Source organism: Eschscholzia californica, unplaced genomic scaffold (assembly GCF_041429995.1).
Source record: "Eschscholzia californica isolate CP2 unplaced genomic scaffold, dmEscCali1.0.p SCAF_3, whole genome shotgun sequence".
Classification (NCBI taxonomy): Eukaryota; Viridiplantae; Streptophyta; class Magnoliopsida; order Ranunculales; family Papaveraceae; genus Eschscholzia; species Eschscholzia californica.
In genome coordinates, this window is record NW_028238420.1 from 9578106 (window position 1) to 9594457 (window position 16352).

Here is a 16352-nt window from a genome sequence, read left to right on the forward strand (position 1 = left end):
CAAGCCCAACAGTAAAGCAAAGCCCAAGAAGAGTGTAACAGTAGCCACACATGCCTGTTTAATAAAAAATAACAAAAGTTAGTTACTAACTTACTTCTAATTAAATCTGTTTTCAAAAAAAATTTCTCACTCCCTCTCTTTCTCTCTCTACTTAGTATAAATACAATATAACAAAACTATGTTGAGATTTGATTAAAATAAAATAGAGTTTAAGAAAACTTACACACACAAATTCATAAACCTCTTGGGTACTCGCATTATACAAAAATTTAAGTGAATGTGTTTTGGATTTATCAATTTAATATTAAATGAAGGCCTTTGTATAGGAAGAACAATGTTTAGTAAAGGCAGTGCATTACAAAGATAAATTTATGCATTTGCTCTTCCTTTACCAAATTAGTTTAAGGAGGGTGTTATAAAGATCATTTAGTAAATAGTTCTAAAATATATGGACTTTGATAAAAATTAATAACAAATTTAATATTCTCTTCACTTGTAGTTTTCTCTCACATAAACAACCCAACCCTAATATCGTCACTATTATCAATATCACCATTAGTATAAAAAAGACTTGCAAAGTTTACCATCACTATTCAAGCTTTTAATGATGCCTCAAGATCTCATGGATGAGGAACCAGTAACCACCATTAATGAAGGAGGCAACCTACATCAAAACAGAAGAGTCCTTTGACTTAAACGAAGACATCGATTTAAACGAAACCATCGACTTAAATGATGATATCGACTTAAACAAAGATATCGACTTAAACAAAGACATGTATGATGAAGATAATATGTCTCAGGTAAAGAAAAATCATTTTCTTGTCTTCCTCTATGATTGAACAAAATTTTTAGTGATTTAGGTCAATTTTGTTTCGTAAAGGATTTTCAATTGGGTCGACTGAAGAAGACAACAAATTTCAATTGGGATGGCTGAAAAAGACAACAAATTTCGGCCGGGTCCGCTAAAAAAAACATTAAATTTCGGCTAGGCCCGCTGAAATTGTTTTGTCTTTTCATCCGCTCTGGACGAAATTTGTTTAAATTTTCTGTAGTTTTGGATGAAATTTTTTACTATTTTCATTCATGAATTTTTATTTATGCTAAGCGAAATTTCTTTTATGAGTCTTCAAAAGTTAACTCTAGGGTTTAAATAAGTGGAAAGTGAAGAACGGGAATTAGGGTTTTCAACCCAACTTGACTTAATTCTCGCATATCGTCAAACAACAGTCAAGTCAAACAAAGAGTGGGTGCCTCAAGAGTTAAGCCCATCAGACTTCAATCAAGCCAAACAGTAAAGCAAAGCCCAAGAAGTGTGTAACAGTAGCCACAAATGCCTGTTTAATAAAAAATAACAAAAGTCAGTTACTAACTAACTTCGAATAATTCGAATAATTCCAACCTTGTCAAAACATTAGCAAACACATAAACCAAATCCGCAATCTTTCCTGCTGGGATATCCATCACGGTCATAACATCAATATTTGGGAAGAGAATTGGATACCCAACATGGGTCACCCACCGATAAATTCGAATAATTCCAACCTTGTCAAAGTGGAGCAACTGATTACGAATGGCTCTTGGGACGAGAATACTTTAAACAATACCTTCGACCCCAACACTATTAACTTGATCAAATCGATCCCCATTGACCCCGAGGGAAACGATCAACTCAGATGGACCCTAACGGAATCCGGTAATTTCACTATTAAGTCGATGTATGATCACATCAGAACTAGACATCTCCCTCCACCCTCGGTTAATGTTAACTGGAAATTTATCTGGACTCTACCTACCATTCCTAGAATTCAAATGTTTATTTAGAAGGTTTGCACTGATTCTCTGCCAGTGAAAAGCAGGATCGGAAAATATATTGGTAACAACCTCATGTGTACCAAGTGTACAGTAGTAGAGACCATAGAACATGCACTTTTACACTGCCCCATAGCCAGAAACATTTGGTTCCATTTTAACGTTATCTCGGAAAGGATCTCATCCGTCAAGGAGTGGATCTTCTCCTGGCAAGATTCAACCCATACTAATACCTATAATGGAACACACTTTGCGACCATCCTCTGGAATATTTGGAATATGCGGTGCGACAATTGCTTCCAACATACCATAAATGATATCAATACGGTTCTTACAGCGATAAAAAGCTTTCCAGAAAAAACGAACCCCAAGGTTAAGAATAGTAGAAGGCATTTAGAAGGGTGGAAACCACCGATAGATCCTTATCTTAAAATCAATGTTGATGCGTCTTTCGTGTCAGTTGAGGCCTCCATTGGCACGGGGATAATAGTTCACAACGGAGAATCCAGATTTGTGGCAGCTCAGGCCTCCACAGCTAGAGCTAGAAGTAGCGAAGAAAGCGAAGCGATAGCCATACTCAAGGGTCTTCAATGGGCAGAAGAACATAAACAGGACTACATAATCTTAGAGAGCGACAATATCAACTTAATCAAGCATCTTCAAGATCGACGACATTCCATCCACTGGCAATCTAAGGTACACTTGGATAGAATAAGAGCAGTCAAAGATAGACTGAAGCATGTTGAATTCAGCCACACCATAAGACAGAAGAACGAGCAAGCTGACAAATTAGCTAAATGGGCCAGGAAGAAAAATAAATCCAAGACCTGGAAGAATGTACCTTCTTTTTTAATTTCTAAGTACTGTAATAGCTTACTGACTTAATTTAATGTAATAGCTCACAGAATCTACGCCATATCCATATGAAGTGGGGTCTCTCCAAGAATGCAATAATATAGTAGAATATGAATATAAAGGATGGTGAAAATGATGTTTTTCAAGAATGGCATAATACCACAGTGGTTGAAGAAGAAGAAGATATTTACTTAGATCGTGAAACAGATGCATTTGAAGATGATATTCAACATGAAGAATGCTTTGCCAATGAAAATACTTCTGATCATATAAAGCTAAAGGATAAAGTCTGACCAGCAGACATAGGTGCAAATAATCACACGATACATACTGCAACCAACTTAAACTCTTCTCAACCATATAAAGGGACATAGTCAGTAATGGTGGGTACTGGTAAATTTCTACCTATTGCAAGTACATGAACCTCAAAGCTCTTAACACCAACATGTGCATTTAATCTTAGTAAAGTACTCTGTGTTACTAATCTTAAAAAGAACTTGTTATCCATCTCAAAATTCAAAAATGATAACTCATATTAGGGGATGCAATATAAAGAATATTTGGTCCAAGAAAATTTTAGCAAAAGAGCTAGTAAAGAACAATTTATATGCTATAGAGGTTCAAAGTGAGAATTTACAAACAAGAACTATAAGGACTCATGTGGCTCAAGTGGTTGTCAAATATGATAATGGCATGCAAGACTTGATCATACCCACAGTGGAGTCACTAAGCAACTTCAGCAAAAAAAAAAAAAAAAAAAATTTGATAATATACTAATATACTTCCATATGTTAACATTGGTCAAGAACAGTCTAGGTGTGGTCAGAATTTAGAACCACACACTTCTTTACCTCTGCCATCCTTCATCACCAGTCAACTTTCAAATACTTAACTAGGTACATCTAGTACTCCACTAGCACACCAGCTTTTTAGGTCCAAAGTGTTTGGCTTCTCGTGAATTAGGTACATCTAGAAATCAAAGTAGCACACTCAACCAACTGCTCATATGACTACTAGAGGAAGAAATGGTGGTATTTATCAAAAGTACGTGGTCTACAAATTGTGGATCATTATTCATCACCTCACACATAAGTTTGAGGGGAGTTGTTAACTCTAGGGTTTAAATAAGAGGAAAGTGAAGAACGGGATTTAGCGTTTTCAACCCAACTTGACTTAATCCTCGCATACTGTCAAACAACAGTCAAGTCAAACAAAGAGTGGGTGCCTCAAGAGTTAAGCCCATCATACTTCAATCAAGCCCAACAGTAAAGCAAAGCCCAAGAAGAGTGTAACAGTAGCCACACATGCCTGTTTAATAAAAAATAACAAAAGTTAGTTACTAACTTACTTCTAATTAAATCTGTTTTCAAAAATTTTTTCTCACTCCCTCTCTTTCTCTCTCTACTTAGTATAAATACAATATAACAAAACTATGTTGAGATTTGATTAAAATAAAATAGAGTTTAAGAAAACTTACACACACAAATTCATAAACCTCTTGGGTACTCGCATTATACAAAAATTTATGGTGCGTTTGGTTGTAGGATTCATGAATCCGTGGATTCATGAGTCCTTGGAATTCATGATTCCACGGATTCATGAATCCAAATGGTTTCTTTTGGTTTGTTTGGTAACCAATAAGAATTCTAGGATTCTTGATTCCTTCATTTAAAATCCTTTGGTTTGTTTGTCAATAATATTTGGATTCTTACAAAATAAGATTCTAATTAAAATAATATCCTTCAAATTCATGAATAATATCCCAAAAACAAAATCTCAGGCACACCAAGATATGATGTGACAGTGCAAAGAGCGGCCAAGAAGAGTAATACCCTAAGGGTTGTCCTGCAACAAAGCAGACGTTAGTCAGCTTCTTCACAAACGGTACCTCATAGAGCTGTAAGAGCGGCCACCTATCGGTAGCACTCTTAAGATCAAATGAGAACACATGGGGCTCGACTACTAGTCGATCAAGAGGACGTTCTTGTTGAAATGTTCCAAATATTGTCTCTAGGTAACCGAAATTTCATTAAACCTACTTTTTTCACGAAAATTTAAAAAATAGTTATTTCTTTCTACAAAAATTATTTTAAAAATAGTTTTTTTTTTTCAAAATCATTATTTTTTCGAAAATTATTATTTTTTTCAAAATCATTATTTTTTTCAAAAATCATTAATTTTTATTATTTTTTTCAAAATCATTATTTTTTCAAAAATCATTAATTTTTTCAAAAATCATTAATTTTTTCAAAAATTATTATTTTTTTCAAAAATCATTATTTTTTCAAAAATCATTATTTTTTTCAAAAAATAGTTATTCCTTCCACAAAATATTATTCTTCAAAAATCATGATTTTTGGAAAAGATAGTGATTTTTGAAAAAATAATGATTTTTGAAAAAATTAATGATTTTTGGAAAAAAAAAAAAATAATGATTTTTTGAAAAAAAATGATTTTTGAAAAAAAAAACGATTTTTGAAAAAATAATGATTTTTGAAAAAATAATGATTTTTGAAAAAAACAATGATTTTTAAAAAAACAATGATTTTTGAAAAAAAAAATTATTTTGTAGAAGGGAAATAAATTTTTGTTGATTTTAAGTTTGAAATTTAGGTTTATTAATTCAAAATTCTAGCAAATCCTAGGGGGTAGGGTGGGATTTTGGTCCAATACAAATTTTGGAATTAGGAATCCTTAGGATTCAAGAGTCCTGGGATTCTTGGTAGCCAAACAGACCAAGGATTCATGATTCCTACCAAATCCCACTTTTGATAGGAATCCTACTTAGGAATCCTGCAACCAAACACACCATTAAGATAATATGTCTCAGGTAAAGAAAAATCATTTTCTTGTCTTCCTCTATGATTGAACAAAATTTTAAGTGTTTTAGGTCAATTTTGTTTCGTAAAGGATTTTCAATTGGGTCGACTGAAGAAGACAACAAATTTCAATTGGGATGGCTGAAAAAGACAACAAATTTCGGCCGGGTCCGCTAAAAAAAACATTAAATTTCGGCTGGGCCCACTGAAATTGTTTTGTCTTTTCATCCGCTCTGAACGAAATTTGTTTAAATTTTCTGTAGTTTTGGATGAAATTTTTTACTATTTTCATTCATGAATTTTTATTTATGCTAAGCGAAATTTCTTTTATGAGTCTTCAAAAGTTAACTTTAGGGTTTAAATAAGTGGAAAGTGAAGAACGGGATTTAGGGTTTTCAACCCAACTTGACTTAATTCTCGCATATCGTCAAACAACAGTCAAGTCAAACAAAGAGTGGGTGCCTCAAGAGTTAAGCCCATCAGACCTCAATCAAGCCAAACAGTAAAGCAAAGCCCAAGAAGTGTGTAACAGTAGCCACACATGCCTGTTTAATAAAAAATAACAAAAGTCAGTTACTAACAAACTTCTAACTAAATCTGTTTTCAAACAGATTCTCTCACTCTCTCTCTTTCTCTCTACTTAGTATAAATACAATGTAACAGACTATGTTGAGATTTGATTGAAATAAAATAGAGTTTAAGAAAACTTACACACACAAATTCATAAACCTCTGGTCCTCGCATTATACAAAAATTTAAGTTAATATATTTCGGATCTATCAACTTAATATTAAATAAAGGCCTTTGGTATAGGAAGAGCAATATTTAAGTAAAGGCAGTTCATTACAAATATCAATTTATGCATTTGCTCTTCCTTTACCAAATTAGTTTAGGGAGGACGTTATAAAGATCATTTAATAAAGAGTTCTAAAATATAAGGAATTTGATAAAAATTAATAATAAATTCAATATTCTATTCACTTGTAGTTTTCTTTCACATAAACAACCCAACCCTAATATCGTCAGTATTATCAACATCACCATTAGTATCAAAAAAACTTGTAAAGTTTACCATCAGTATTCAAGCTTTTAATGATGCCTCGAGATCTCATGGATGAGGAACCACCATTAATGAAGGAGGCAACCTACATAAAAAAAAAAGTCCTTTGACTTAAACGAAGACATCGATTTAAACGAAACCATCGACTTAAACGAGGATATCAACTTAAACAAAGACATATATAATGAAGATAATATGTCTCAGGTAAAGAAAACCATTTTCTTGTCTTCCTCTGTGGTTGAACAAAAGTTTTAGGGTTTTAGGTCGTTTTTGTTTCGCAAAGGATTTTCAATTGGGTCGACTGAAAAAGACAACAAATTTCAATCGGGATGGCTGAAAAAGACAACAAATTTCGGCCGGGTCCGCTGAAAAAAACATTAAATTTCGGCCGGGCCGGCGGAAATTGTTTTGTTTTTTCATCCGCTTTGGACAAAATTTGTTTAAATTTTCTATTGTTTTGGATGAAATTTTTTACTATTTTCATTCATGAATTTTATTTATGCTAAGCGAAATTTCTTTTATGAATCTTCAAAAGTTACTTTAATCAGTGTTAAAATCCTAAAAATCTATAGAGAAATCAAGCAATAACAAGAAATACAAACCCCTCTATTGAGATGAGTGTTGTGTTAGTCATCTTGGGTTTAGGTATCCATCTTAATCTCTCTCTCTCTCTCTCTCTTTGGTCGAAACGAACAGATTTAGTATTTTTTCTCTCTTTTGGTTGAACAGGTTTTTAAGGGTGTTTATCCCTCTCTCCCCCTTTGATCGACGAACGGGTTTTTGGTCGAACATGATTTTTCTCTCTACTCTATCGTTTGGTTGAAAATAGTTTCAGGGGAGGGACCAAAGTTTAAAGTTGAGATATTTTAGAAAATTGTGTATTCGTATTTATCTCTCCCAATTCTAAAAAGAATGCTCTCCCTATCTAATACATTGTCTGTGCTAAAAATTGCTCTTCCTGTATTAAAGGCCTAAATAAGCTAGGTAAATTTGTGTGAATATGTTTTTGCTAAGTTGAAACCAGCATACTCGCATGAAAAATAAGTTACTTCTTTTGACTTTCTAAGTGGAGGTGTCAATCTTAACAAAAAAAAAAAAAAAGAAAAAGAAAAAGTGGAGGTGTCAGGAACAGAGGAAAGGCTGGAAAACTGAGTTTTAGGAAAATCTAAATTTAACTTTTCTTTTCAATTTGCAATGTTTAAAAACTGTTCTTTCAAGATATTAAATTTCAGATCATAATGACTCAATGACTCAGCGTCCCAAGTAATATCTAGATAACATGTTAAACCTACAAGCAACTTCAACAAAAATTCAAGCAAACTTCAACAAAAAGAAAAACACTTACAACCCCATTGGGTTGACCAAGTATTATTAGCACAAGGAAACCTATAACGTAAAGCTTGCTAAATTACTGAAAACAAAGCCCTTGAAATAATCATACAGTGATGAAGGTTTCAGTTCAAGGACATTTAGGTCTTCCTTCTTTGGTCTTCCAGTTGTTGTAGCATGGACATGTCTCTTTGTTACCGTACGTTCCGGGAGGTACACATAGACATGTTGAACAACACTTGAGACAGAAGAACATACACGGCTTCTTGTGCGATGTAGCAGAGCAACGATATGAACAACTCGAGTTGCAATCTGAGTGAGAAAAAACAAAACAAAAAAGATTTAGTTCAAATATTTGTACATATAGAAATACATTTGAGACCAGGCCAAACTAGCTCATAAAAGGCCCATTTAGTAGTTGGGCTTGGCTGGGTCCATGAGCTTGTATCTTTGAGCCGTGCAGGGATACTCTACAGCTACCCCTAGAAATAGCTAGGCGAAGTGCTTATCCATCATTGAAAGTGTTAAAGGCGCCTCTCCAAGGCAATATTTAGAGAGAGTATGTGAGGAAATGGGACACCTATAACATTTTTGGAAACGCTTTTAAAACTTTGCCGCTCGTCTCCGAACACCCCCGTAAACTGGGCTATAAGCCTAGAGCAATTCGGGATGGGTTCGGTAGGTAACCGAACGACACCAATTTGGGCTTATTAGATCAAGTTGTAGCAAAATTTGGGCTTATTAGATCCATTCAATCATGGAATTTAAAATGCTTTAACTATACCTGAGGGACGGAGTTTTGAATGCCCGTAACTCTGCATACAAAGAAAAATGTTGTTTTAGACTGAAAGAAATAAATATCAATAATAAATATTGGATTGTGAGTGTGACCTAGTAGTCAGATCTGAAATCAGGATCGAGATATCGAGTCAAATTTCAAAATGTCTACTTCGATCACTCGTATATTTGACCAATTTAGACTAATTGTGGATCCATTTGAGTTAGACAAAATCAAACCGAGACACGAGAAAAAAAACATAATGACCACCTTACTTCACCTAACATTGATTCACATTGTAAAACCAACCAAAGTTCAGAAGTGGTGTTAGTACCTCTGCTACATGAAAATGTGTTGTGAGTAACAAAACTACAATCACAAACAAGAACTGAGAATTGGAACCTCTTCCTGCCATCTCTCTCTCTCTAAAAGAACTCAAATGTTTATAGAAAAGGAAAAGAGATGAAAAGATAAGAAGGAATTGAGGTCTAATTTATAGTGATGAAAAAGGGTATTGATAATTAGGTATGATGATGACGAGGAGGAGGAAATCTGGCTTTAAATCAAGAATAGTAAACCGTTATTTATGGCGTTAATTTTGTGTATTAAAATTTGAAGTCGATTTTGTGTGGGGTCCAATATGGTAAACAACCACGATAACCGTAATTATGGAGGTCTTAATTCTGGTAGTTGATATTTCTGTCTTCACTCCCCTCGAGTCTTGGCTGCCAATTGGCTTATTGGCTCCCTATCGAAAAAAAGATGGGTTGGTTTCGTCTGTACGTATCTATCAAATTGTGGGCCGTTTTCAAACCCAAAATCACCAAAGCCATAGCTTAAGCTCCTAAACTTTATAAATTCCAATATTTTAAGGCTTTTGGTATAGGAAGAACACTATTTAGTAAAGGCAATGCGTTAAAAGGTCGATTTATGTAGCTCTTCCTTTACTAAGTTAGTTTAGGGAGGGCGTTATAAATATCATTTAATAAATAGTGTCAAAATAGAAGGACTTAGACAAAAATTAATAATAAATCTAATATTTTATTCACTTGTAGTTTCTCTCACATAAACAACCAAAACCCTCATATCGTCACTACTATCAACATCACCATTAGCATTAAAAAACTTGCAAAGTTTACCATCACTATAGTCTTACTGTCTTAGTTTCGAGCTTTTAATGATGCCTCAAGATCTCATGGATGAGGAACCACCGTTAATGAAGGAGACAACCTACACCAAGAAAGAAGATTCATTTGACTTAAACGTAGACATCGACTTAAACGAAACCATCGACTTAAACAAGGACATCGACTTAAACGAAGTTATCGACTTAAACAAAGACATTTGTAATGAAGATAATATGTCTCTGGTAAAGAAATATCATTTTCTTGTCTTCCTCTATGGTTGAACAAACGTTTTAGAGTTTCAGATCGTTTATTTCGTAAAGAATTTTTGGTTGGATCGACTGAAAAAGACAACAAATTTCGGTAGGGTCGGCTGAAAAAGACAACAAATTTCGATCGGTCCCGCTGAAAATAGTAATAAATTTCGACTGAGATGGCTGAAATTAGACTGTTTTTTGAACCGCTCTGGCCGAATTTTCTTAAAATTTTCAGTTGGTATTCATGAATTTTTATTTATGCTAAGCGAAATTTCTTTTATGTAAATGTCGCTTATATATTTTTCGAGTTACATCCTTGTTTGCATTCTTCATTGCAATATTGATACTTGAAATCTTCAAATGTTACTTTAATTAGTGTTAAAACCCTAAAAATCAATGGAGAAATCAAGCAATAACAAGAATTACAAACTCTCTATGGAGATGAGTGTTGTGTTAGTCATCTAGGGTTTAGGTCGAAAAGGATTCTCTCTTCTCTCTCGAAAGTTTTTAGTCGAACAGGAGGATACTCTCTTCTCTCTCTTTTGGTCCAAGATAGTTTGATGGGAGGGACCAAAGTATAAATTTGGAATATTTAAAAAAAAATGTTTATCCCTCCCTATTTTAAAAAGAATGCTCTCCCTATCTAATGCACTGCCTTTTCTAAAAAATGTTCTTTCTATACCAAAACCCTATTCTAAATGTGTAGTTTCTTATAGAAATTTCATCTAAAGACAAAATAAAATTGCTATTCTCATGGTTTGTACTACGGCTATGTCCCAAGTGACTACTGATCAAGTTCCCTACATACATCTTTTCCTTTATAAATTTTATGAAGAGAATCAGAAAGTATTTATTGTGAGGCCCCCAAATTTATAATTAGCTTGGGCCTTGGGGCCTTGTAAAAGGTAAGGTCCTAATTAAACTAAAATCAAATCGGAAACTACGCTATTTGTTCACTATTTGTATTTTGTCTCAATTTTGAGTATGAAGCCGACTTTAAATTAAATTTGTACTCTGTATTTGTAGTAGAACATGACAAAAACTATATAATTAGTGTTGCAGTGTAGTAATTAAGAGTGTAGAAATGGTTAGAAGTTTAAAATTCATTAAAACAACTTTAGGTGAGTTTGAATGCAGTAATTGTTGTAGGATGCCTACCAGGATTTTAGTTTTTTCATCAACAAAAAAAAAAGAATACTAGGATTAGATTCTTATAAACATATGTCAAACTTAAAATAAATCAGTGAAAATTAATTTTCCCAAAACATATTTTTTCTACAAAATGATTGTTTTCAGAAAAAAAATTCCCAAAAAACTTTTTTCCAACTTTTTTTCTAGACCACGTTCAAAAAATTTTTGTTTTTCAAAAAGGCCGCGACTTTGGGGAATAAAAAATATTCTCCGCAGAATAAAAATTTAGTAAATAAATATTGACTAATGGACATATTTTTCTTTTAGTCAAAAAATTGGGTTGATCGAACATTGCCCCTTAATCTTCATCTTCCCTCTCTCTCTCACCATCTCTCTCTTATTGTCTTATTCTTTCCCTCTTATTCTCTTAGTCTCTCTCCCTCGACTCCTCATTGTTTATCTCTCTATTGCTCTCATTATCTATGTCTCTCGATCTCTCACTATTTTTCTCTTAATCTCTCACTGTTTCTCAATCAATCTCACATGTTTTTTTTTTTTTCTCTCTCTCTCTCTCTTTCTCTTGCACAGACACTGTTCCAACAAAGGGAATTGTTCACTTCGTCGGAATTTGACATCGAAGAGGGTTTCTGGTGAGATCTTCCTCGATGATTTCGTGGCCACGTAACATTTCGTGTCTACAAAATGTTTTGTGACGATGACCATTTCGTGGCAACAAAACGTTTCGTGGCCACAAAACGTTTCGTGGCTACAAAACGTTTTGTGGCTACAAACTTTGTTATTTTCACACAGACCGAGAGAAAGAGAGAAAGAGAGAAAGAGAGACTGCGAGAAAGATAAAGAAATGTATACACCGAGATAAATAACGGGAGTGATCTACAACGAAAGAGAGTGAGAGATCTAGAGTGTGAACGACATAGAGATAGACATTGAGAGAGAGAGGGAGAGAGAGAGAGAGAGAGAGAGAGAGAGAGAGAGAGAGAGATAATGAGAGATATATAGAGAAATAAAAGCAACAAGAAAGAGAGAGAGAGGGATATAGGGTAACAATGAGTTAAAGAGGAGAAGAGAGGAAAGCGAGGAAAGACAATGGTGGTGGTGTAAACTTGTGGTGGTGAAGGGGATAAAGAAGATGAAGATTAGGGGGCAATGCTAGATCAAATGAATTTTTGGACTAAAATAAAATATTCCCCCGAGAATGTACAAAAAAACATGGATTCCTTAGAGAATTTATTTCCAGGAGATTATTCTTTATTCCCCAAAGCCGCGGCCTTTGAGGATTATGTACAATTTGCACCGTTTTTTGGATTACTAAAATTTGGGCAACTCTTCTCTTAAAATTTGGACAATATTTTGTTGCATTTTGAACAACATTTTGTTGAATGAACGACGGCATTTTGGTCCATTTTGGACTAATGCCAATTTGGACAGCATTTCGTTGCAAATTAGCAACATTTTTGCTGCAAATTGGGCAGCATTTCGTGACAATTTAACCTGCCGCTATTTGGACTTATAGTCTAAATAAGCATTCACAAACCTGTAAGGAAACACAATTGATTTACGTACCTCACATCAGACACTCTAAAACATTCAATTCCGGAAGAAAGAAAAAACATTCGATTCACAATAAGGTTTTACAAAAACATAGTTTATTACACAACAATTATTTGTCGAATTACATTACTAAAGTTCATAAAAAAGAAATCGTTGTTAATATTCATTATATATATCTCATCAAAAAAATAAAATATTCATTATATAGTTCAAGCCCTTCGGTATCTCATATTCAACATTATCTCTCTTATCCTTTGCTGCGTTGTACAGTATAACCTTGGATCCAGATGGATTTGAACCACCAACCTCTCAGACGAATCAAGTCTCAAGCGCTCTTTCCATTTTGAGCTTATGAATCCTCTAAATTTATTCCAATATTTGAAGGGTTGATTACCTCTAATTTAACAGTTATGCAGGTTGGACTGGGTTACCGAATAGCTAAAGAAACTGCTTAAGCTTTCAATAAAATTATGAAGACTCATTGTTTACAAGAAAATCCTCTATATCTTTTCACTATATATATTCTGATTTTTTGAGAAAGGAATTCACAAAAGATTAAGAAAGCAAAGAAAGAAGAGAAGATTAAAGTTTCTTGAATCCAACTTACTGAGGTAATTATATATTTTCTTGTTCTTCATCTTCTCCTTCCTGATATCTTTTTTAACAAGTATATTTCAATCTTGTTAAGACTAAAAAAGTGGTTTCTTCTTGATTCATCTTTCTTACGTAGATTCTTCATCTTCTTCATTGTACTTGTTAAGACTAAGAGCATCAAGTCTGATTCGTCTCTTCTTTCTTTATAAAAAGAAATAGGGCAATTAAGATGGCAAGTACAGTGTACTTTTTTTTTCAAAATAATTTTTGAGAGTTCGTCTCTTCTTCCATTATACAAAAAGAAATATAGGGTAAGTTGACAAGTTAAGTGTACTTGATTTGATTTATCAGTAAACAATTTTCTATTTGAATCGACCATACCATTTATAAAATCGAAAAATGTTCCGATCTAAGATTTACGACTTGACAATATTGATTATTGGTTTCTCATAGTTTCTACTATTTGTCATTTATAGAGATGGGAAAACAATTGAACAAAAAGACAATTCATGGGCATTCTTATGATGTGGTTTTAGAAGACAGAACTAGTGAAGTCTTCAACATTCTTGACGCTGGTTTGGATGTTCGAAATCTATCTCTAAATTCGCATGTTACTAGCTATTTATTAGATATGGATGAAGAAGTGTTTAAGATCTTCTTGAATTGTAGACAACATATTAAGAAGAAACGAAATATTTTCGAAGTTTTTGATGAGTACTTTGGAAATAGTTTACAAACAACAAGTTTTTGTACGGCTCTCGAAAACTGCTTGGAGAAAGCTCGTGAGAGTCGGTTAATAATTCATTCAGCTCTTCTCCGATTCGAAGAAGAAGATATAGTTGTGCAAGAGAAGTATTTAAGAACCGTGGAAGAACTGAAGAGTTTCAAGGCAGCTGGGGATTTATTTACCAAAGCTTTCTATCAAATTTTCAAATCGGTTGCTAAGCATCAAGTCGCTATGTTAGAGAAACTACAAACTCAAATGGGAAAACTTGATAAGATGATAAAGTCAGTAAAGAGATGGCGAGTTGCAATTCCGTTTTTGTTTAGTTCTGAGTGGAAAAAATATGAGAATGCTCTAAAAGGTGAAAAGGAAGTCACAACTACAATGGAAGTAAGGACTTATATGACAATTGAATACTTGGGAAGTATTGAGGTTCTTGTGAAACAACTAGAACAAGGGATTAAATCTTTAGTAGCAACTGATTTTGCTTTTAAAGACGATGAGGCAGTGAAAATTGGGATCGAAGAGATAAAAAAGAAGTTGAGTGTATTTAGTAACATAATTGAAGAGTTAAGTGAAAAGACTGATAAATACAACATAAATATTAGAAAAGCAAGGAAATTGGTTTTGCAGGAGACCATCAAACTATTGAAGAGCTAAGGAGACTTCTTGGTGATTTGAAAAGAGAAGAAAATATCTTAATATTGATGGATGGTGGTGATGATCAAAGAAGAAGAAGAACTTAAAAGTGGTGGAAGAGTAGAGAGGTAGTAGTCAATCAAGTAATATGAGTTCTATTTCCAATTACTCTTAAACACTTATTTGTAACTATTTCTAATTACTCCTAATTACAACATTTCCAATTATTTCCAATTACTCCTAATTATAACATATTCTATTTCCAAACTACTTAAAATCCATTTGTAAATGGTTCATGAGGAAAGAGGCTTCTTCAACACTCACGGTCCGCCCCTATTTTTTTTTGAAGAAACGGTCCACCTTTATTGATCATTCCAAAATGCTGCATTAGCAGTGGACTGGACCCATTCCAACTTAAGCATTGTACAATTAGCCATGGCCATATAAATAGGCCAGCGCTTTGGGGAAAGCTAAATAGTTTCCGGGGTGTGAAGACTTGGTCAAAATTGGTCAATTTTATTTGATAATTTTATTTTGCAAGTTGTTAGAGGAAAAAATAAAAAAGGGTTAATTCCGTTCTGGCCCCCGATTTGTGACCAACTGGCCGTTTTGGCCTCCGATTGTGTCCGGCAATTCGTTTTGGCCCCAAAAAAATTCTTAAATGGCCCCAAATTTTTTTAAACCTCCCAATTCTACCCCCATGGCATTTCTGTAATTATTTTTTTTCTTTTTCTTTGTCCACACAATTACCACATCACTCTGTCCACCTCACCCTTCTTCTCCGGCGAAAGGTTGCCGGCCGGAATAAAAAATTCCGGCCGGCCACCTTTACTAAAAAAAAAAATAAAAATTTCTTCCTTTCTCTCTCCTCTTCTTCTTCTTCCTTTCTCTCTCTTCTTCCTTTTCCCTCAATCTCTCTCTCTAAGCTCCCCTTCGCCGGCAGAAATTCCGGCGAAGGGGAGCTTAGAGAGAGAGAGAGAATGAGGGAAAAGAAGAGAGAGAGAAAGGAGGAAGAGGAGAGAGAAAGGAAGAAGAAGAGAGAGAAAGGAAGAAGAAGAGAGAGAAAGGAAGAAGAAGAAGAGGAGAGAGAAAGGAAGATTTTTTTTTTAGTAAAGGTGGCCGGCCGGAATTTTTATTCCGGCCGGCAACCTTTCGCCGGAGAAGAAGGGTGAGGTGGAGAGGATGTGGTGTGATGGAGGAGAGATAAGGTGAAGTGGATGATAAAGAAAGGGGTGATGTGTTTTTTTTTTTGTTTTTACCCTTTTTCAGAAATAATTCTATTTTGACCCCCGAGGATAATTTCGTCAAAAATTTGGTCCTTGGGGCCAAAACGAACTGCCGGACACTTATGGGGGCTAAAACGGCCAGTTGGTCACAAATCGGGGGCCAAAACGGAATTAACCCAATAAAAAAAACCCCCACCTCATCTTTCTCTCTCTCCACCTCATCTTCTATCTCCACCTCATCTTCTCGCTCCCTACCATTATCTCTCTCTTCTCTGATTAGGTCGTCGGCCGGAAAATTTTCCGGCCGGCGACCATTTAAAAAAAAAAATCACTCACTCTCTCTCTCTCTAGAAACTCCGGCGAAGGAACCCCTTCGCCGGAGAAACCAGACCTTGAAGGTCTGGTTTCGAAGTGAGACCAGACCGAGATCTG

The 16352-nt window shown here is 34.4% G+C and overlaps 2 protein-coding genes across 2 annotated transcripts; one reads left to right on the forward strand and one right to left on the reverse strand.

The window, feature by feature from the left end:
- Positions 1 to 7757: 7757 nt before the first annotated feature.
- Positions 7758 to 9124, reverse strand: GASA5 (GAST1 protein homolog 5). Its single transcript, XM_086671411.1, has 3 exons — positions 8988 to 9124; positions 8660 to 8690; positions 7758 to 8187 (listed from the first exon to the last, which is right to left on the reverse strand). The coding sequence occupies exons 1-3, from the start codon at positions 9066 to 9068 to the stop codon at positions 8006 to 8008; spliced, it is 294 nt and encodes a 97-aa protein (XP_086527537.1). The 5' UTR covers positions 9069 to 9124; the 3' UTR covers positions 7758 to 8005.
- Positions 9125 to 13809: 4685 nt separating this feature from the next.
- On the forward strand, positions 13810 to 14921 carry LOC147548249 (UPF0496 protein 1-like). The gene has a single exon (XM_086668007.1). The coding sequence runs from the start codon at positions 13810 to 13812 to the stop codon at positions 14713 to 14715; it is 906 nt and encodes a 301-aa protein (XP_086524133.1). The 3' UTR covers positions 14716 to 14921.
- The last annotated feature ends 1431 nt before the right edge of the window (positions 14922 to 16352 follow it).